General features: G+C 41.4%; 1 protein-coding gene across 1 annotated transcript in view; it reads left to right on the top strand.

Moving 5' to 3' along the window:
• The first annotated feature begins 395 nt into the window (after positions 1-395).
• Positions 396-23,047, top strand: part of LOC126298969 (exopolyphosphatase PRUNE1-like) — a 134,437-nt gene continuing 111,785 nt past the window's right edge. Inside the window, exons 1-3 of the mRNA XM_049990587.1 lie at positions 396-622; positions 1,620-1,861; positions 20,747-21,012. Of these exons, the coding sequence (XP_049846544.1) occupies positions 593-622; positions 1,620-1,861; positions 20,747-21,012 (538 nt within the window). The 5' untranslated portion in view covers positions 396-592. The remainder of the gene's footprint in view (positions 623-1,619; positions 1,862-20,746; positions 21,013-23,047) is intronic.

Here is a 23,047-nt window from a genome sequence, read left to right on the forward strand (position 1 = left end):
GGGAAATCATTTTTCAAAGTAACTTCTGACTATGTTAGAGAATACATTATATTTTCATTTTCACAAGAGGTTTTGTGCACATCTTTCCAAGTGGTATTTCGCAAAATTTCTTGCATACCTCAGTTTCTTTTTCATTTGATACCGTTCTAATTTTCCAATAATTTTTACGTATGTCATGCACACTGAAGCTGAACATTAACATTTGACAGTGAGTGCAGCAGAACGTCCATCTAGCTGAAGTTACAGGAGCGCTTACACGGTAGTGGGAGACTGTGAATGAGGCCGACAAGTTAAACGGCCTTTCTGATTGTCATGCTAGTTTTCATGACAGAGATCGAGGAGGGTGTTTTCAATAGAGCAATTGATTGGTTGGTGTCACTAGTAGGCTATGCCAGTTCGTCGGTGGGCGGTTACATATGCAAGTTTTCGTTGCCTGGAAAAAAGCGGCTTGGTGTCCATTGACATGTCTATCGTGGATTTGAAGATCTTTGACAACTTGCGCGGTTTTCAAATATTAGTCTGCGAAATGATTGCGGGTTTGAAGGGTTGAACGTTGCCGTAATCGAAGAAATAGTCTACAACTTTGTGAAAAATGGCTTGGCAATTCGTTTGTGAAGCAGCGGTAAGAGTGCTTAAAATTTTTAATGTACAGATTTTAGTGAGCAGTTACTGAGTTCTGTTTCTTGTATTAACAGCTATTATTGAGCATTGTTGTCCAGTCAAAGTTTTTATTTTTTTGTAATATTATGTATAAAATGACAGTGCGTAACGGTTTGGAGAACTCTTACCCATTACCTCCAGTAGGTTTGTTTGTGACTAGATATTGTAATATTTTATTGAATTTGCCTCTTACCGCCGTCTGTAATGCATAACGTGCTAGCTACTTTAGGATTTGCGGTGGCAGCAAGTGTTGTGAATTAAGACAGTTAATAATCCTGGCCATTGTTTAACTGTAGTCTAGGCGTCAATATTGTGTGTTAAAAGAATGTGTGTGTGTGTGTGTGTGTGTGTGTGTGTGTGTGTGTGTGTGTGTGTGTCTTGGCAGCGCTTCTTTAAGCAGCCCACGTATAGGACACTGTCGTTCAAACTCGGTTTGCAGGCAGCGACGGACAACACTATAAATGCTGAAAAAATCTGAACCCTGGTCACAGGGACACTGACAAGGAATAGTATTTGTAGTGATTCACAAACATTAGTGCTTGCTGTGGGAAATCTTACATGTGGGCACTTATAACGGCCCATCTTAGTTTGTACAAAAATGAGACATTTGATGATTCTTGCGACGTTTCCGTGATACATAGTTTTGCCAAAGCAGTGTTCATCTGTATGTTAAATTTTAGTAAGACACGATTGGGGGTATCCGCCACATTTCATAAGTTATTGAATGCATGGTTCATGCCATATCATGGTCTTAGTTGATCATAGCAATTTGAGAGTTGGCACATCTAAGCTTGGTGTTGGTTGCCACAGCCAGTGTTCTGCAGTTTTTGATTTTTGTTCTGTTTGGTATTCCTCAATGGTTTTTCACATCTGTAATTGAAACTTATTCAAATAATTTTGTTTGAATTTTAATTTAGGTACATTTCTAAATAGTATATTCATTTTGTTTTGAACTTCAGAAGCTGCAGCTTGGGGCACTACAAAAAGTTAGGACTATAATTGGCAACGAATCTTGCGATCTGGATTCAGCATCTTCTGCCCTTGCATATAGCTACCTCCAAAATTGTATGGCAAACAGAAATCCTAATATTGGCACAGTAATACCAGTTCTAAATATTCCCCAGGAAGACTTTACCCTGAAGACCGAAGTTTGTTATTACCTTAAAAAGTGTGGTGTTCCACTCGGTGACCTGTTTTTCAGGTAAGTTTGAAAATATATTTTCATAATTATTTTATGCTATATACAACACAAAGATCTTGAACATTGTTACAAATCCTATAAATTGTGGACCAACTACGAAGTGGGAGGTTACAGAGAGCTGCAGGTTTCAGATTGATTCAGTGATCATAGTTGGCCTTACATTTGGGAAATTGTTAGAAAAAGTAAAAGTACTGAACATTGATACCACCAGTCTGCTGTGACCCATAAATTCATTGAAGTTCCAAACATCAGCTACTAATTGAAATCCAGTGTGCATGAAATACTCGCAAATTGTAGTTATTCCAGTGACATCACAGCCAAACTCCCACTTTTCAAACTAATGTAGACCTTGGGTTATTTTACATTTCAGTGTCACCACAACCTACATTTCTAAAAATATAGAAGCAAAAGAAACACTTCAACGGTTTTAACACTGTGCATGTATAATGTAACAGGTCAAATCTGATATCCTTATTGGGAGGTTCAGCCCACTCAGTGGGAAAGACTGGCTCTGTTACCTGAATGAGTGTTAGGCTTTATCCCTCTAAAACCTCTAGGTGCACGGTAGGAAACTGGTTTGAGGAAAAATATTGACATGATACGTCAGGAGCATCACATACATGCACTGTTGGGCAGAACCCTGTGTTCAACAGATAATGAGAACATGCAGAAATGACTGAAGACTTTGGTGTCACATTCAGTGAAACTTAGACAAGTCGGGAAGAAAAAGTTGAGCATAAATGAAATGATTACCCAGCAAAGCAAACTGAAGAGATGGCTATGATGGTAACACGGTCTTACTCTTTTAGAAAAAGAGGTGGGAGATAGTAACAGCATAAACTATGGTATTCTTAAGAGTGGAGAGCTATCAAGCGGTTTTTTTTACTCTGAAAGCTAGCAAGCTTTATTTTTTTTTTGTGTGTCCCCCATTAGCGACTAAACACTTCTGCTTTTCACCTGAGTGGTTTCCTTTACTACTAAAGAATGTACGTAGGACTAATATGTCACTGCAAGACATTGGCTGTACATTCTGATAGACCCTTAGAGCATAGCATGCTACTGACATTATTTTTTGCCAGTATCTTTGCAAATTTATTCCGTGTTGGTTGAAGATCAAGTCGTCCCTAAATTATTTTTTTTCCGCAATCTACAGAGTATTTTACAATTCCTGTTACAGGCTTGTTGGAGTTGTAGGGATGATTTTGTTATGGAACCCATCTCTAAGTATGTACCATTTGGCTGTAAGATAAATTGAAAATTGGATCACTTTCTAACTGCCCACATCAGGGTATGCAGATAGTGGAGACAATGAGGTTTGACCTGTGTGTTCTACAAGAGTCCATGGCATGGGTGATGTTCAGAGTACTTGATGTCGGGTTCTCTTCTGTGTGATAAAGGACTCCCCGTTCAATATTTTGAGTTCAGGACATCTGTGGAGCAACAGTCAACCCTAACAGTTGCGAACATAAGATTTTCAGAGCTGTTGTAGTTAGACAAAACTGGCACACAATGTCTGGTGCTGCCTTCTCAATTTGGGTGCATACCTTGAAGTGAGAGATTTAAAAGTGACCTGATATAGAAATTTATTTTATCTCAAAATATTTTCAGACATTTATTCCTTGTCGAAACTTAATCTACTTAGTACCTACAAAACCTGTGAAGTCTAATAGGAATTGTGAAACACCCTGCATATGTTTATCATCTATGCTTATTCTAACAGTTGTTTTCTCTCATGTTGGAGCATGTGCTGTTTTTCTTCATGTTCAACACCAGTTTGCTCAGCTGAAAACATCCTTGAGGGCTACATTTGGCATCTTAACTAGGAGTTACAGTGTTATATTAATGACTGACGTTACTGTCATCACTAAAGGGATTTTTTTTTTCTGCAGTTTGTACTGTCTGCAAAAACGTTGACATAAATTGAGGAGAATTGGATCCAATGTACTGCTTGGAGGAATTTTATATATGTCAATTTTACAGACAGTACAAAATGAAGAAAAGAAAATCCCTTTAGCGATGACAGTAACGTCAGCCATTGGTATAACACCGTAAGTCTTAGTGAAGGTGCCAAATGTAGCCCTCAAGGATGTTTGCAGCTGACCAGTATGTAATAAACTGGTGTTGCACATGGAAAAAAAAAGCACATGCTACAACATGAGAGAAAACAACTGTCAGAATAAGCATAGATGATAAATCTATAAGACTTCGCAGGTTTTGTAGGTACTCAGTAGATTAAGTTTTGACAAGGAATAAATGTCCGAAAATATTTTGAGATAAAATAAATTTCTAGATCAGACCACTTTTTAATCTCTCACTGCAAGGTATGCACCCAAATTGAGAAGACAGCACCAGAAATTGTGTGCCAGTTTTGTCCAACTACGATAGCTCTGAAAATCTGTTATGTTCACTACTGTCAGGGTCGACTGTTGCTCCACAGATGAGCTGCACTCCAGTTATTTTTCTATTAAAACTGGAACAATTTGTGTACTATTCCTCTCACACCTAGTGCTAGTTTCTTTATTAGTCTAGTATTTTATGGTCAGTGGTGTCAAAAGCCTTGCAAAGATCTGTTCCACAGTCATCCTTGTCAAGAGCTTAAAGTACCACTTTTGTTAACTTTGTAATGGCCAATATTGTGCTTGTGCTTCATTATGAAGGTTGTATTTACCAAGGTAACTCATAAGTCTTTCATGGTGTATATAATTTATTTTGCGAAAACTGTGTCTACAGCTTGAGTGCAGCGTGGGGAGGAGTGGGCAGAACGCTCAATGACATCCAAATGCGATTCAGTGCTGTAGTGTCTTCAGTAGCAGTTCTTTTTTCAGTGTTGTGTAGTAGCATTCTGCAGAGGTCAGACAAACAATAGTTGGACAAATTGCTATCTGACTTGATGCTGGTAGGAAGCTCATTTGTGCAGTTTGATTTATTCAGTGTAAGGAAAGGCCCAAATATTCTGGTGAAACAGAGATAATTGTTTGGATAATTTAATACATTGCACAAGAATTTATGATCAGATGCTGATAAATTCACTGAATGCATGAAAATATCTCTCTCTGTGTTTGATTGCTAATTTCCATGCAACTTATCTCTAGAGGAAAAAGTTACCTTCAGATAAATGAAATCAAGAATGTTTTATTTTAGGTGGATAATAGTATTACATTATTTAAGTAAGTTTGACTTACCAATACTGTACAAAACGTTTATATTTTACATTCAGAGAAGAGGCTTTTGTTGTCCTGCAATTTTGTGGGTTGGGCCAAACCTGTTGTTAGCTTTATTTCCTGGCAATAGTGAATAGAGGGATAATGATTGTTTCTTTACAGTTTTCCCTGCCAGTGCAGTATGTGGTTTAAGACTAATGCTGATCTTTGTAATGTCATATTAACAATGTCAATGCAGTAAAAAATCTTTAGAGGTATCTGAAACCAGTTTTCAAAAGTGCACTTGGCATGAGGTCTGCAATACAGATAGTGCTGGTTGTGAATTGGTTGAGAATGCAGTTTGTAATTCTGCAACAGTAACATAATGTTTTGTTACCAGATCCATTAGATGTCCTAATCAGAATGAAGGAATTAAAGATAACTATTGTTTCTTCCATAAATGTTGTTATCCAATTATAAGTATCAGAATACAAGCAAATGCATATTAATTAAAACTGGCTTACACTCTCAGACAAGAAGTGAAGTACCCAGAAGGCACAGTAGGATCTCAGTGTGATTCTCTACACCAGACAATAGACAAGTATACAAGTGCAGTTATCTGTGACAGGCTGAATGGCTACCACAGAGTGCATTAGTGTTCATTGAACTTGACAAGGAATATAAGGTGAAAGAACATCATTAGATGTGAAGAATAGGGTTGTACCACATACGTGTGTGGCAGCATTGTCAGGTGAAAGAGCAGCATTTGATCATATTGATCACTGTAAAGAACAGGATTGTGCCATGTGGTCATGTGTGGCAGCATTGTAAGCACCAGACAGTACTGGGAAGGAGCATCATTGTGGGTCTCCATTTGGGCAGTTTGTCATATTTTGTAATATCCAAATGCCTCAGAATGACAGCAGTCATCATAAAGGTTCTGGTTGACCACACCTGACCACCACAATGGAGGATTGCCATATTGTGCACCAAGCACACTGTAACCACTTCACATCTGTGCCTCCCATTCGAGAAGAAATAATGGGATCCCTGCAACATCCTGTGTAATACTGCATAGCCCAACTCTGTTTGTAGTAGTGCCATGATCAGGGAGCATGGACAGCTGATGAGTGGTGTTGTATTGTGTTCAACATTGTGCACTACCCCAGATATATCGAGCGAGGTGGCGCAGTCGCTAGCACACTGCACTCGCATTCGGGAGGACGACTGTTCAATCCCATGTCCGACCATCCTGATTTAGGTTTTCCGTGATTTCCCAGACCGATGACCTCGCTGTCTAGTCTCCTGCCCCAAAACAACCCAACTACCCCAGATAATAATAATCAGTGAGCATATTGGCGACCTAGAGAGAGGTCCCATTCTTCCAGTGTTTTGGGTAGGCACAGTGGTGTCACTGCTGGCATTGTGGTGCGGGGAGCCATCTGGTATGACTTAAGGTCTCAGCAGGATGTGATTGAGGGGACACTTATGGCACAGTGCTGTCAGACTTCTGTGTTTCCGTATATAATCTCTCACATGACAGTATCGTAGTGCCGTTTTTCAAGAGGGCAGTGCTTGTCTATGCATGGCCTGTGTCATTGCTCATTCATAAGAGGCACATGTCACTATGAACTGTCTGTGTGATGTTGAGGTACTCTCATGACCAGAAATGCCCTTAGATCTGTCCCTAATAGAGCGTGTGCGGGACCAGCTCAGATGTTAACTCCGTCTCAGGGTGAGTATACTAGTTCCAACAATATTGTGGGTCAGCTTGCCTCAGGAGAGGATACAGTGGTTTCGACCCCCTTCCCAGTCAAATCTGTGCATTCATCCTGGCCAAAGGGGGTGAGACGTAACACAAAGTGTGTTCGTTGTGCCAAATTCTTCCTAAATTTGACTGTTTTGTAATCAATGAAATAACATCATATACCCTCTCAACCCCTGAAGTTTAGTTTCCTCCTCCTCTCTTGGGTGCTTAACTTTCTTTGTCAGGCAGTGTTTTTAAAATTTAACGAGCAACACTACTTAAATGCAGTGGTTTGAGAGGTTATAACTGTGAATTTAGAAATGTTTTCTAAAGGTAATCTATGCATAGGCTATGAGGAAAATTTTCATACATGCTGTTTAATCAAACTATCAGTTGGCTGTTAACTTCTTACTGCCATAAGATTTAAAGCATATGTGCTTCAGAAATATTTTCTGTTTGAATGAAGGTAGAAACTTCCAGTAAATTTTAACTTGTGCATGGAAACTAAAAGTTTACCTCTGTGCCACTTTAAAGCTGGCAGTTCGTATGATTGCTTGTAGGGATGTCTCTGCTACAACTAGTTCGTTTGTTCATTACCCTATGTACATTATATAAGATAACAATAACACAGCAACAAAATTCCATCTGCATTCTTGATTTTGATAGGTGACATTCAGTAACAAGTGTGTGGTGTGATTTGTGTCAAGAATATGGCATTGCACCTCCTATAGCTCAAGGCATTTGTCCATGACACAAGCAGATTCAGATGCTGGTTATTAACGCAAGAGAACTATTGGTTTCCCATGTATGCTTATTTTCAATAAAATGCACACTCACTCACACTCTGTACAATGTTATAAGTTTTCTGTAATGCAGATGCCACTGCATGTGGACAGATTAGATTAATACTTGTTCCATAGATCGTGAATACGACACTTTGTGATGATGTAGAATGTGTCAGTTTAACAATAGGTTTCTGTATGTGCCATAATTCAAGGTTTTCTTCATTGCTATTTTTATTTATTTTTTTAGTTGTAAGATTACTAATTTATATCTAACAATCCGTCTGCTGAGTAGGAAGAGTTATCATTGAGGAGGTATTTTAATTTGTTTTTAAATAGTGGTTGGTGATCTATCAGACTTTTGATGCTATCTGGTAGGCTAAGTGACCAAACATTTTTGTGGCTATAATTCACCCCTTTCTGTGCTGAAGTTAGATTTAACCCAAAGTAGAGAAGATCATCCTTTCTCCTAGTGTGGAAGCTATGCACATTGCTATTGCTTTTGAATTAGGTTTGGTTGTTAATAACAAATATCATAAATATGAGAGAGAGAAGAGTGTGTGTGTGTGTGGGGGGGGGGGGGGGGAGCTACTGTGAGTATTCTTAATTCTTCAAATAAATGTCTACAAGACGATCTTGGCGGGGTTTCAACAATTATTCTGATTACATGCTTTTGTGTAATGAATACTTCTTTCCTTAACCCATAGTATGATGCCATACAAAAGCAGTGAATGGAAACAAGCATTGTAAGCTAATTTACTTAAATGTTAATTGGTAAATTTGCTTTGATGCTAGTAGCATAAGTAACTGAACGCAAATGTTGTTACAGATCATAAATGTGTTTCTTCCAGTTCAATCTGTCATCAATCCACACACCCGAAAATTTGTAATATTCTACCTTAGAGCTACAGACTTCTGTTCAAACTCTATATTTATTAATGGTATTGTGCCATTTACTGAACAGAGCTGTATATACTTTTCAAATTTTATTAGACTCCATTTGCAGAGAACCACGTAAAAAATTTCTGAAAGCTATTATTTAAAATTTTGTCAGCTAGTTCTTGTTTGTTGGGTGTGATTACTATACCTGTATCACTAGCAAAAAGTATTAGCTTTGCATCTTCTTGAATAGAGTGGTAAGTCATTAATATATATTAGGAACAATAAGGGGCCCAAGACTGAACATTATGGAACCCCTTTCTTGACATCTCTCCAGTTTGAGAAATCTGCTGATTTTTTGCACATCATGTGGACAGTTTTTCAACCTTCTGTACTCCTCCAGTTATATGTGAATTGCATCCTGGATTTTCCATTGTTAAATATCAGTTAAATCATTTGTGCATTGCCCCACTCGTACCACAATACTTAAGCTTATCTAGAAAAATTCTATGATTTACACAATCAAGACTTTGAGAGATCACAGAAAATCCAAATTGGTGATGTTCAGTTATTCAGAGCATTTAATATTTGATCAGTGAAAGCATATATAGTGTTTTTTGTTGGAAAGCCTTTCTGAAAACCAAATTGGCATTTTGTTAGTACTTTATTTTTACAGATATGTGAAGGTACTCTTGAATACATTACTTTCCAAGAATTTTTGACAAAGCTGTCAGAAGTGAGATTGGGCGGTAGTTGTTGGCATAAGACCTATGTTTCACTCTATCAGGAAAAATGCTCAGTTTCGGTGGACTATTGCATATGTGGCTGAAGATCCTTCTTTCCTGTTGGGAACAAGCTTTTAGTACTTTGTTGGAGATGCCATCAGTTCTACATGACCTTTCAATTTTGAGTGAGTTCATTATTTTCCTGACTTCAGAAGGAGAGCTGGTAGAATTTCAATTTTATCAAATTGCATAGGTAGTGCCTATTCCAATATAGCTTTGCCTTTTCTAATGGACATCTGTATCCTGTTTTCTCCACAACATTTAAAAAATGAATATTAAAAATATTTTCAGCCTCTGACCTTTTGTTAATAAATTTTTCATTTGCTTTGATGATAACGTAGTCTTCCTGTTCTGCTGATTGCTCTGTTTTCCTTTCAACAATATTCCTAATTGTTTTAATTTTATTATCAGAGTTGATAATCTGAGACATAATACACATGCTTCTGGACTTTTTAATAAATTTCCTTAATATAGTACTGTAGTTTTTGTAATATTTGACTGTTTCTGGGTCATTACTCTTTCTTGCTATTAGATACATTTCCCTTTCCCAGTTAAGATATTGTTCTCTCTCTAGTGAGCCATGGGTTTTACATGGTTTCTTACAATTGTATTTCACTGTTTTCTTAGGGAAAACACTTAAAAATGTATCATGAAATAAGTTATACTTTTAATTAGCATCAGGTTCCTAGTACACCTCATTCTAGTCTTAACTGCTGCAAGCTTTCCCTTGTGGCGACTATTGACCAAGTCACGTGTAATATCTTGGTTTTGGCGAGCTCTTTGTGACAGTCTGTGGCCCCGTGCGAATGAGAACACAGATGGACAGAGAATCAAGAATGTATATAACTATATATGTGTGCTTCTGAGTAGTAAAATAGTGCTTACTAAATGTAGTATAGTGTGCATCATTGGATTTGGCAATCCTACAATGCTAAACCCATACTGGTGACCCCGAATTTTGTTCGCGAGTGCTACAACGAACTCTCGATCATTCTGCTGATGACTGCGCTATTAACTCTCCACATATGCCTAGGGGGTAGATGTCCATCCCCCTGGGGTATTGGGACTCCCTGCAGTGGCCATCCTGCCAGGTGGCCTTTTCTGCGGCTGGGTGGCGCCTGTGGGGAGGGCCCCTGGTCGGAGTGAGTGGCATCAGGGTGGATGACACGTGATGAAGTGTAGTACATCATCTCTTGCTGAAAAACCAGCAGTCTCTAAGTGATCACGAGCTCAATTCAATGCATAGAAATATGACCCAAAATCATTCCCCTCCAGGCCTCACTATGGGAGGAACGTCAGTCTAAGGATGGCAGTGGATCTTATTCGCCCCGGTACCATGTGTGTTTGAGAGCTGATTGGTCAACTTTCATGACGATGAAGCCTCAGTTTTTTTGTTGAGCATTTAGAGGACAAGTTTGGGGAGGTGGAGGGATTGTCCAAAATGAGGTCTGGGTCAGTCTTGATCAAATCAGCATCCTCTGCCCAGTCACAGACGTTACTCGCTTGTGACAAGCTGGGGATGTTTCTGTAACCATCACGCCCCATAAGAGCTTAAAAATGGCCCTGTGTATCATATTTCACAGGGACCTTCTTTTGCAGTCTGCCTATGAGCTGCACACCAATATAGAGCGGCGAGGCGTACATTTCTTCTCGCGTTTCCACAGGGGTCCAAAGGATAATCAGGTTGCCATCGGTGCCTTCATCTTGGCATTTGAGGGTGATACAATGCCCGAGAAGGTCAAGGTGATGGTCTACCACTGTAATGTAAAGCCCTATATCCCTCCCCCGATGCGGTGCTTTAAGTGTTGCAAGTTCGGCCATATGTCTTACCACTTTACTTCCAGCATCATGTGCCGAGATTGTGGGCACCCATCATATCCCAATACTCCATGTGCCCTGCCTCCCATCAGTGTCAACTGCAGAGAGCACCTTTCTCCTTGCTCGCCTGACTGCAGGATTATCCAGAAAGAAATGAAAATCATGGAGTACAAGAGCCTGCACAGACTGACCTACACCGAGGCTAATAGAAAATTTGTGAACGCCTGCATCCTGTGCATATGACATCGTCTTACGTCACCACTACAACAGTTCCGGCACCATCAGCTCCGCCAACCCAAGTCACCTCTCAGAGCAAGAAGACTACACCTGCCCCCTTGATTGTGGGGGGGGGGGGGGCATATTTCTCTCACTGTTGCCCCGCTGACAAACAGAAATTACACGAAACGAAAGCAGCTATCAGAAGGATAAAGAGAGGTTCTTTTAACGAAATTGAAAGCAATATTTTATCTGCAAATTCTAAAAATAAGATCGTACATAAAATGTACGAATGAATGCTATAAATAATTCAATACCTTCTCTTGCTGACAGTACAGTTAATTTAACTGATGATAAACGGAAGGCCGAAATACTAAACCAAGCCTTCAAAACCTCGTTTATGGTAGAGGACTGCAGCACCATTCCCCCTTCCAATTGTGGAACAAACGAAAGGATGGCTGACATAGTGTTTAATGTATCTGGGATTGTAAAACAGTTAAGATCCTTAGATGCCAGGAAGGCATCTGGCTCAGACGGTATCCCTGTAAGATTTTATGTTAACTATGCTACAAATATAGCACCATTCTTTCCATCATCTATCAGGGATCATTGTAATAGCGGAAAGTTCCACAGGACTGGAAGAAGGCCCAGGTCATAGCGATCTATAAAAAGGGTAGACAATTGGATGCACATACTTAGCGGCCAATTTTACTGACATCGATTTGTTGTCGAATCCTGGAACATATTTTGTGTTCAGACATAATGACCTTCCTAGACTCTGAGAATCTCATCTGCAGAAACCAGCACGGTTTTAGGAAACAGTGGTCATGCAAGACACAGCTGGCCCTCTTTGTGCATTATATACAACAGGCTATAGATACCAGCTCCCAGGTTGATGACATATTTCTCGTCTTTCAAAAGCCGTTCGACTCAGTTCTGCACTGTCTCTTGCTATAAAAAGTGCGCACTTATGGTCTATCTGATTACATATGTGGTTGGATAGAAGGTTTTCTAACAAACAGGAAGCAGTATGTCGTCCTGAATGGGGTGACTTCAACAGAAACAAGAGTAACTTCAGGTGTGCCCCAGGGCAGGATAATAGGTCCTCTGCTTTTTACTATTTACATAAACAATCTGGTTGATGGTATTGACAGCTGCCTTAGACTTTTTGCCTATAACGCTGTAGTCTACAGGAAAGTGGTATCACGAAAGTTGTGAATAAATCAATGAGGATTTGCAGAAAATAAATGTGCGGTGTAATGACTGGCAGTTCTCTCTCAATATTAGTAAGTGTAACATACTGCGTATAACAAGGTGAAAATCCCCATTAATGTGAGTACAAAATAAATGCCCAGTCTTTGGGAGCAGTAATGTCTGTCAAGTATCTGGGTGTGACTATTTGAAATGATATCGAATGGAATGATCAGATTGCACAAGTAACAGGTAAGGTGAACTCTAGATTGCGGTTTATTGGTAGAAACCTGGAGCGATGCAGTCCTTCAACAAAGGAAATAGCTTACAATACATTAGCTCATCCAGTCGAGTATTGTTTGTCTGTATGGTACCCTTACCAATTGGGTCTGATTCAAGAGATTGAGAAGGTCCAAAGAAAAGCAGTAAGATTCATGACTGGTACATTTAGCTATTGCGAATTCGTTACAAATCTCATAGAAAGTTTGAAGTGGGACACACTTGCAGATAGACGGTGCGGCTAAACAGAAGGGGCTGCTCACTAAATTCCTAAATCCGGTCTTCACAGAGGATGTGGAGCGTATATTATTACCACCAACTTTCAAATCACTCAATAATCACCATTCAAAGATAAGGGAAAGAAGAGCTTGTAGTGAGGAGTTCAGACAGTCATTTTTCCCTCGCGCGATCCCTGAGTGGAACAGAGGAGGGGAAATATGACTTCGGTGGGAACTATGCCCTCCGCCACACACTGCTTGGTGGCTATCGGAGTATAGATGTAGATATAAATCTACTTTGGGAGCAATGCGCCCCCCCACCCCCCAACCATCAGCGTCATCTTTCCCCACTTTTAAGCTGGAAAAGCATAAGTCTTGTTCGGTTTTTCTCCCTAGGAAGGGGTCTCTTGAGTCACACCCTTCCCAGGTTTCCTCTAGTGGGAAAGGCGACACCCATCAGTGGCTGAAGAGCCCAAAAGGATCTGGTTGTAGGGCTTCAAGCTCATCCTCTGTCTCGGAGACTGAACCAGTGAAGTCCTTCTAGCCAGAGACCCAAGGAGCAGCGAAAGAAATCCAAAAACAAAACCCCTAAGACTAAAGAAATTACGGTGGCACCCACACCACTGCTACCTACAAGCTCTGCGGCTGAGGATGGGGTGGAGATTTTGGCATCCGCTGAGGACCTAGATCTCACCAGACCCTCAGACACAATGGATATAAACTGCTCAGGCAATAAATTGGTGGCAGCAGGTGACTCTGAGGCGTAAACTGCCTCATTGAATGTTCCATGCCTTCCCAGTCTCATGTTGTCGTCTTACAGTGGAATTGCGGCAGTTTTTCCCACCACCTGGCTGAGCTACGGCAACTTTTAAGATTTACACCTGCTATCCGCATTGCCCTCCAGGAAACCTGGTTCCCAGCAGTGCGGACCCCTGCACTCCACAGCTATAAGGGATGTTACAGGAACCGTAACAACTATAATAGTGTGTCTGGTGGAGTTTGCGTTTATGTCCTAAACTCGGTTTGTAGTGAACATGTGCCCCTTCAAACCCCTCTTAAAACTGTGGTTGCCAGAAAAAGGATGACACAGGAAATAACTGTCTTCAATGTATATATTTCTCCAGATGGTGCAGTACCCCTGAATGTATTAGCTACACTGATTGATCAACTCCCCAAACCTTTCTTACTTCTGGGAGATTTTAATGCCCATAACCCCTTGTGGGGGCGAGGCAGAGGGGCTGAAACTTTACTGTCGGAATTCGACCTCTGCCTCTTAAATACTGTGGCCGCCACATATTTCAGTGTGGCTCATGGTAGGTACTCGGCCATTGATTTATCAATTTGCAGCCCAGGACTTCTCCCATCTATCCACTGGAGAGCACAAGACGACCTGTGTGGTAGTGACCTCTTCCCCATCTTCCTGTCACTGACCCGGCGTCAGGCACATGGATGCATGCACAATGGGCTTTGAACAAGGCGGACTGGGGAACTTTCACCCCTGCTGTCACTGCTGAATCTCCCCCATATGGTAACATATATGTGATGGTTGAGCAGGTGACTAGTACAATAGTTTCTGTGGCAGAAAACGAGATCCCCCTCTCTTTTGGGTGCCCGAGGCGTAAGGCAGTACCATGGTGGTCACCGGAAGTCGCTGAAGGAATTAAGGAGTGTCGGCGAGCTCTACAGTGGCATAAGCGGCACCCTTCCCTGGAGCACCTCATAGCCTTTAAACAGTTCCGTGCCCATGTTCGATACCTTATCAAAGAATGGAAGGAGGAGTGTTGGGAGGGATACTTCTCCACCATTGGGTGCCACACACCACCTTCCCAAGTCTGGGCAAAGATCAAATGTCTTTTCAGGTACCGGGTCCCAATAGCTGTCCCCGGTGTTACCATAAATGGATAGTTATGTACCGATGCAACGTGATTGCCGAGCACTCTGTTCGAGCCTCTGCGACAGAGAATTACATGCCAGCTTTTCTCACATGGCGTCTGGAATGGAACATCTTATCATTCTCTATACATTCTGCAGTGAATCCTATAACACCCCATTTACAGAGTGGGAGCTCCTCAGTACCATTGCACATTGCCCCGACACAGCTCCTGGGCTTGATCGCATCCACAGCCAGATAGATCAAACATCTCTCATCTGACTACAAGCGACATCTTCTCGTCATCTCCAACCTGATCTGGTGCGATGGTGTCTTTCCATTGCAATGGCGGGAGGGCACCATCATTCCGGTGCTCATACCCGGTAAAAGCCCGCTTGATGTGGATAGTTATCGGCCCATCAGCCTCACCAACATTCTTTGTAAGCTCCTGGAACGTATGGTATGACGGCGGTTGGGTTTGGTCCTGGAGTAACATGACTTGCTGTCTCCATGTCAGGGCAGCTTCTGCCAGGGTTGCTCTACCATTGATACTCTTGTGTCCATCGAGTCTACCATCCGAACAGCCTTTTCCAGACAGCAACATCTGATCAATTCCTGTGTCTAGTTTTCGTTGCTAGATTGATTTGGCTCCCTCATCTTTGTCAGCTTAAGCAGAAGTGGTGGCAGCACCTCAATGCCCTCCATTGCCAGAGCAACACCAATTGGGGTGCAGATCACTGAACGCTGCTGCAGCTCTACCGAGCACTTGTCCAATCTTGAATTGACAATGGGAGTGTGGTTATGGTTCGGCAGTGCCTTCAGCATTGCATATACTTGACCGTGTGCACCACTGTGGGGTTCGATTAGCGACAGGGGTTTTTAGGACGAGTCCGGTGACCAGCGTACTGGAGGATGCTGGTGTCCCTCCACTACAGATTGGACGTGCACAACTGCTCAGCAGTTACACAGCACACATTCATATTTCCCCTGAGCATCCGAATTACTGTCTCCTTTTGCTGCCCGTGGCAGTCCATCTCCCACATCGGTGGCCCAGATTGGGGCTAATGATTGCAGTTTGCGTGGGGTCCCTTCTTTCCTAAGTGGAGTCCTTCCCTTTACCACCTCTTCTTCCTGTCCGTTGACATATGCCTCCATGGTGTAGGCCTCAGTCGCAGATTCATCTGTACCTTTTGCATAGCCTTAAAGATTCCATTAACACTGCCGCTCTCCGCCGTCACTTACTCTCGGTTCTTTGCGTGTTCCGGGGCTCTGAAGTGGTTTACATCAACAGCTCGATGGCTGATGGTCCCGTAGGCTTTGCATATGTTCAAGGAGGACATATTGAGCAGCACTCCTTGCTAATTGGCAGCAGATTTTTCATTGCAGAGCTAGTGGCTATATCTCGTGCTCTGGAGTACATCCGCTCATGCCCTGGCGAGTCATTTCTTCTGTGTACTGACTCATTGAGCAGTGCTGCTTTCATCACCCTCTGGTAGCATCCATTCAGGAGTCCGTCTATGCTCTGGAACAGTTCCGCCATTCCATGGTGTTTGTGTGTGTGGACCCCTGGACACATCAGAATCCCCAGCAACGAACGTGCCGACAGGCTGACCAAACAGGCGACGCGGAAACTGCTTCTGGAGATAAGCATCTCCGAAGCTGAACTGCATTCTGTCCTACACCGCAGGATCTTCCGGCTTCTGGAGATGGAATGGCGTAACAGTACGCGCAGCAAACTTCATGTCATTAAGGAGACGATGAATGTGTGGATGTCTTCCATGAAGGCCTCTCGCAGGGGATCAGTTGTCATCTGCTGGCTCCGCATTGGCCATACGTGGCTAAGGCCGGTATTACACTATCAAATTTCTTTGTCAAAGATTTGATCAAAGATGTGATCAAATATTCCGTCAAGTATATTTGACAAAGATCTTTGATGTAGCGCTAGAAGGGGTGTTACACTGTCATCAAATTTTTCGTTAAAGTTCAAGATGGCTGACAACAACTTGTTATTAACTGCAGCAGTTGCACGTACCGCAATTGCATTGTGTGCACATGCGGAAAAGAAGTGGTGGGAAAAAGGAACCATACATACAAGGTTGACAGTCTTAAAATCCTGGGATTACAGCTTGATAATAAATTCAGTTGGGAGGAGCACACCACAGAACTGCAGAAACGCCTTAACAAATCTGTATTTGCAATTCGAGTTTTAGCAGACAGAGGTAAATGGGGTAAATCTTAAGGTCAAACAAAAGTTGTCAGAGCCCAAAAGCGTGTAATATGTATTATTTGTGGAGTAAATTCACGGACGTCCTGCAGAAACATCTTCAAAGAACTGGGTATACTAACTACTGCCTCTCAGTATATTTACTCCTTAATGAAATTTGTCCTAAATAATATCTCTTTTTCCAACAAACAACTCAGTTCATACATACAATACCAGGAACAAAAATGATCTTCACAGGGACTTAAAAGCACTTACTTTAGTTCAAAAAGGGGTCCACTACTCAGGAACACTAATTTTCAATAATTTGCCAGGAAACATAAAAAATTTAGTTACAAATAAAGATCAGTTTAAAAGGAGCCTGAAAGACTTACTAGTGGCCAACTCCATTGACGAAATTTTTAATAGAAAAAATGATGTATTTATTCATACTATTAGTATTGTTGTTTCAGCTTAAAAAAAATTGACATGTTCCACATCCACAAGGATCTCCTCAGCACGCATCTATGGAACGAAAAACTAATCTAATCTGGGTGAAGCCGTGGGTTTTATGATGACACGATAAAAGCATTCAACAAAACTTTTGTGAGCTCACAGTGTAAGATGTTAAGTCTTACATCAATTACTTAAGAATGGATGAGCATACATTTCTGTATGTGCTCAGTGAAGTGTATCCTCATATCACAAAGCACAATATTCATTGGTCAGGCCAGGTCTCCAATCTTCTTAATCTATTTTTGTATTCAGGGTGTCTCATGCTGTAAAGCGCCTCATCAGCTTCATACATCTCTATTAATTTTGTAGTTGTCGGCACACACAAATTGTATTTACCGGCAATGTTTATAAAAACACTACAGACGAGAGAACGTTGCAGCGATGCTAGCGCTCCATGTGGTAACATGTCACATTGCAGTGAACAGAAGACAAGCGATTTCTTTGATCAAATCTACAGCGAGGCTCTAGATTTGATCAAATATTGGACGACATTTGACAAAGTTCTTATTACACCATCAAATATCTTTGACAAAGATTTTTGACAAAGGAATTTGATAGTGTATACCGGCCTAATGCATGGTTACCTTCTCCGTCGTGAGTACCCACCTCAGTGTCGCTGTGGCTCTCAAATGACAGTTGTCCACCTCTTGCTGCACTGCCCACTTTTAGCTGCTCGGCGGCAAACTTTTAACTTTCTCACCACCCTGCCTTCGGTGTTGGGCGACAATGCCTCCACAGCAGCTTTAGTTTTACGCTTTATCTGTGAGAGTGGGTTTTACACTTCATTGTAAATTTTAGTGCATGTCCTTTGTCCGTTTGTGTCCTCCACCGTAGTGCTTCTAGGGTGGAGCTTTTAATGTGTTGCAGAGTGGCTGGCTTTCCCTTTTCATTTTCGTGGTCGGCCAGCCACTGTAATCTGCTTTCATGTTTTACTCTCTTCTGTTTCTAGTGTCTCTGTTGTTTTCTTGTCCTCTTTTGTTCCTTTTAGTGTTCGTTGCCTTCCCTTCGTTCTTGTGGCTTTTCCTTTCTCTCCATTTTGTGTTATATGTTTCGTCCGTTTTATTCTCACACTTGTGGGATTGTTTTATTAGGAACAAGGGACTGATGACATCGTAGTTTGGTCCGTTTTCCTGCCTTTAAACCAACCAACCAACAGAATATCTGAAGACAGTTACAGTGAAAGCGTGCAGAAAAATGTGGTTGCTGAATGTAGAGTTCAGCATTTTGTCACTTTGTGTGAACAGATATGCAGGAATATTTTGATAGAGACCATGGGGTATTTTTTTTTACTCTTTGCGAGGCAAAATTATTCAGTGGTAACAATTTTTTGAGGCAAAATTATTCAGTGGTAACAATTTCTTGTTAGTAATAGTGAAGTACCATAGTTTAAGGAACATGTGGTCACAGTTATTGAATGAGGTGCTGTTGCATGGTACTTTCAGTTTATAAGAGATATTATGAGGGCACCATTTGGAAACAATGTGGCTGGATGGAATGTAGATTAATGCTGATAATTGTTTCAGAAAAGACTGGATAGACTATAGTTTTTGTAGAATTACTGCTGTTTACATGGTAAATGGTGCAAAAATTCTCTCCTGCACCTAGGAACTTTATAAAGTTTCAAATTGAACTGTCTCCTCATTTATTAGCCAGGGAAAACAAATAATTATCATGAAGAAGTGAATCATGAGCTTTAATTGGTTCATGTGACAATGTAAATATAACAGGCCCTTTGTAATTGGCATTGGTAGTGTCCTATATCACACTGTTGTTGGAGATGGAATTCAAACTATGGCAATGAAAAAAGGCAACAGTGTTGTCTAGTCAGGTCATCTCGGTGTGGATGTTCAGGGTTTGTACAGCTTCCACCATAGAAAAAAGATAAGTTAAAAGAAATTGTTGACCTTGTGGTATTCTGCAATAAAAGTATAGATCTTCATTTCAGCTCGTCTGATTTATGATTAATATTTCAGAAAATAGCTATTCTGAGCGCAGCAAGTCAGGCAGTGGAATGGAAAGGCATTGGACTCATACTTACAGGATGGTTCCCTAAATCACTACAGATGAATGAGCGTGGGAGCTATACGTGATTTTTCCTTACACAAACAGTGTTTTAATTTGCTGATGCCATTGATGTCTTGTTGTAGAAGGTGCACTGCTGTACTCACAACATAAACCATGCCACACAGTTGCAACTGAATTGCACCTGTTGAAGTAGAGAACACTAAAAGCACTTTCTTGCAGTGTTGTCACTATCTCGACTTGATGCACGTTGTGTAATAAATGAACAAATCGTTGAGGTTTTTGTACCAAGGATATGACTACAAGCCACCATGTGAATTGCAAACTTGCGATTGACACTGAGGTAAGCTTTTAGTTTCTGTGCACAAGTTAAAATTTCCCCAAAATTTCTATCTGCATGCATGTAGAAAATAGTATTGTGAAAACAAATCTTTCTGAAACACCTGTGCTTTAAACCATATGCCAAAGCAAGATGTCTACTACCAGCTGCTATTTTAAGTTGCTTATGCGAAAATTTTCATTGGAGAATATGCTTCAGTCACCCATCAAAACATTTCTAGATTTACATTTATATTCTGTACCATTACTGCATTTAAGTGGTACAGGTCGAGCAGTATGTATGGCAACAGATATAAATGATAAACTAAATTTCAGACTTCATTTTAATTAATTTGTGTTGGTGTGTATTCAGCTGCTTGTTTGTTGGTAATGACACTTTCATGGAAAATGTGCAGCAGTAGATTTGGGCATCTTTGGAAGGATTCAGTGACAGTAATATTAGAGTATCCTAAATTGAACTTTCAGTTCATAATTAGCAATACAACCTGTAAATGTTAAGATATTTTTGATTTTTCAGAAAATTTTCTTGATGTGTAAAGACTTGTTTAATACAATGATTGGCAAAAGATCATTTAACGGAACTCTTGCCTTCACTTAATACTATTAGCAAGACTTCAATGTATGCAGGAGGTCTGATTAGCTGGCGTGTTAACTACTCAGATATGGTAAGGAATTGGTATTATTCTGAGCTTGTAGTCATGTAAGCCTTTTCTGCAGGTATTTATCATTTGAAAAGGAATTTATTACTATAGGAACTTAAAACCTATGGGCATGCGGCATTCTCTTTTACAGCATTTGTATTTAACGTATGTAATTATGAGTAACATGCAAATAACTGCTGTAACTTTTGAATCTTCTAATCCTCTCAACTGTTCTTTTACAGAGACACAATTAACTTCGATTTACTAATGTCGTCTAGTGAAGTGGAGATTGTGCTGGTTGACCACCATGCCCTCTCTGATAAGGACACTTCTCTTAAGCAGTACGTGATTGAGGTTATTGATCATAGACCCCTTGATCCGGATTGGCAGTGGGAGAATGTAGAAAAGACCATGGAGACGGTTGGTTCATGTTCAACGCTGGTAGCTGAATTGGTGATCACCCAAACTGAATTCCCAGTGCCACAAGAAGTTCTCATGTTACTTTATGGTAACTAAATCTGTAACTTTTTAAATATTAATTTTACTGTAACCGTAAGGCGTATCCCCCACCTCTTCTCACAGTCAGTTGTCACTTTCCCTGAATTATTTGGTTGTACTATAGCTGTGCATGTTTTAATATCTTAAATTAGAAATTGGGTGTAGTAATAAGATGCTTCTGGTACTTCACTCTACATGTGATTCAACAGTATGTTTTCAATGTTAAAATTGTAGTGCAAAATGCGGCTAAATGTATGAGGACATGATGAAAAGTAATGCCTCCGAATCCTTTATGTGAAAACTTTTAAAGCTTTCTGAATAAAACAAACATTAATATTCTACATCACTATTCAAGTAAAGTTTTGGAAACAGATGAAAATCAGGTGGACCAAATTGAGACTCCGGGGCATCGGGACTCCCGGCAATGTCCATCCTACCAGGTGGCCTTTGGCGGTTGCGTGGCGCCCGTGGGGAAGGCCCCTGGTCGGAGTGGGTGGCATCAGTGTGGATGACACGCGATGAAGTGTAGTCCATCATCTCTTGCTGGTGGTGAAACACCAGCAGCCTCTAAGCGTCCAGAAGCTCAATTCAACACACAGAAGTATGACCCCAAATCATTCCCCTCCATGGCCACACCATGGGAGGAACGTCGGGCTAAGGATGGCAGCTGATCTTATTCATCCCACCCGGTACCTTGTATGTTTGAGAGCTGTTGGAGAATCTTTTATGATGATGAAGCCTCATTTATTGTTGAGCTTTTAGAGGACAAGCTTGGGGAGGTGGATGGATTGTCCAAAATGAGATCTGGGTCAGTCTTGATCAAAACAGCATCCTCTGCTCAGTCATGGGCGTTACTTGCTTGTAACATGTTGGGGACGTTTCTGTTACCATCACGCCACATAAGAGTTTAAATAAGGTCCTTCTTTTGCAGTCTATGAGCTGCACCCCAATTTAGGGCGGTGAGGTATAAATTTCATCTGGTGTGTCCCACAGTTTCCGAAGGATAATCAGGTTGCCATCGGTGCCTTCATCTTGGCCTTTGAGAGTGATACATTGCCCGAGAAGGTCAAGGTGATGGTCTACCAGTGTGATGTAAAGCCCTATATCCCTCCCCCGATGCGGTGCTTCACATGTTGAGATTACGGACAACCATCACATCCATATACTCCATGTGCTCCGCCTCCTATCTGTGTCAACTGCGGAGAGCACCATTCACCTTGCTTGCCAGACAGCAGGATTCTCCAGAAAGAAAGGAAAATCGTGGAGTACAAGACCCTGCACTGACTGACCTACACTGAGGCTAAGAGAAAATTTGAATGCCTTCATCCTGTACATATGTCGTCGTCTTACACCGCCGCTACAACAGTTCTGGCATCATCAGCTCCGCCAACTCCAGTCGCCTCTCAGAGCTGGAAGACTGCACCTGCTCTTTTGATGGTGGGGGTCATTTCCCTCAGTGTTGCTCCCACACCATCTACTTCGGGAGCAACATCCACCCAACCATCTGGGACGCCCGTCCTCACTTCTAAGCAGGAGAAGTGTAAGTCTTCTTCGGATTTTCTCGCTAGGAATGGGTCACTCCCTTCCCAGGTTTCTGCTAGTGGGGAGTATGACACCAACCAGTGGCTGAAGAGCTCAAAAGCAGCTGGTTGTAGGGCTTCATGCTCATCCTCAGTCCTGTAGACTAAGCCAGTGAAGCAGCGGGAGACATTCAAAAAGAAGACCCCTAAGACAATGGAAATAGCAGTGGCACCCACACCAACACTACCTATAAGTTCTACGTCTCAGGACGGGGTGGAGATTCTGGCATCTGCTGAGGACCTAGATCTCGCCAGACCCTCAGACACAATGTATATAGACTTCTCAAGCAATAAGTAAGTGGCAGCAGGTGACTTTGAGGCATAAACTGCCACAGTGAATGTTCTATGCCTTCCCAGTCTCACAATGGTGTCATCCTCCAGTGGAATTGCGGCAGTTATTTCGGCAGTTATTTCCACCACCTGGCTGAGCTACGGCAACTTTACACTAGATTTCTGCATTGCCCT

Source organism: Schistocerca gregaria, chromosome X (assembly GCF_023897955.1).
Source record: "Schistocerca gregaria isolate iqSchGreg1 chromosome X, iqSchGreg1.2, whole genome shotgun sequence".
NCBI lineage: Eukaryota > Metazoa > Arthropoda > Insecta > Orthoptera > Acrididae > Schistocerca > Schistocerca gregaria.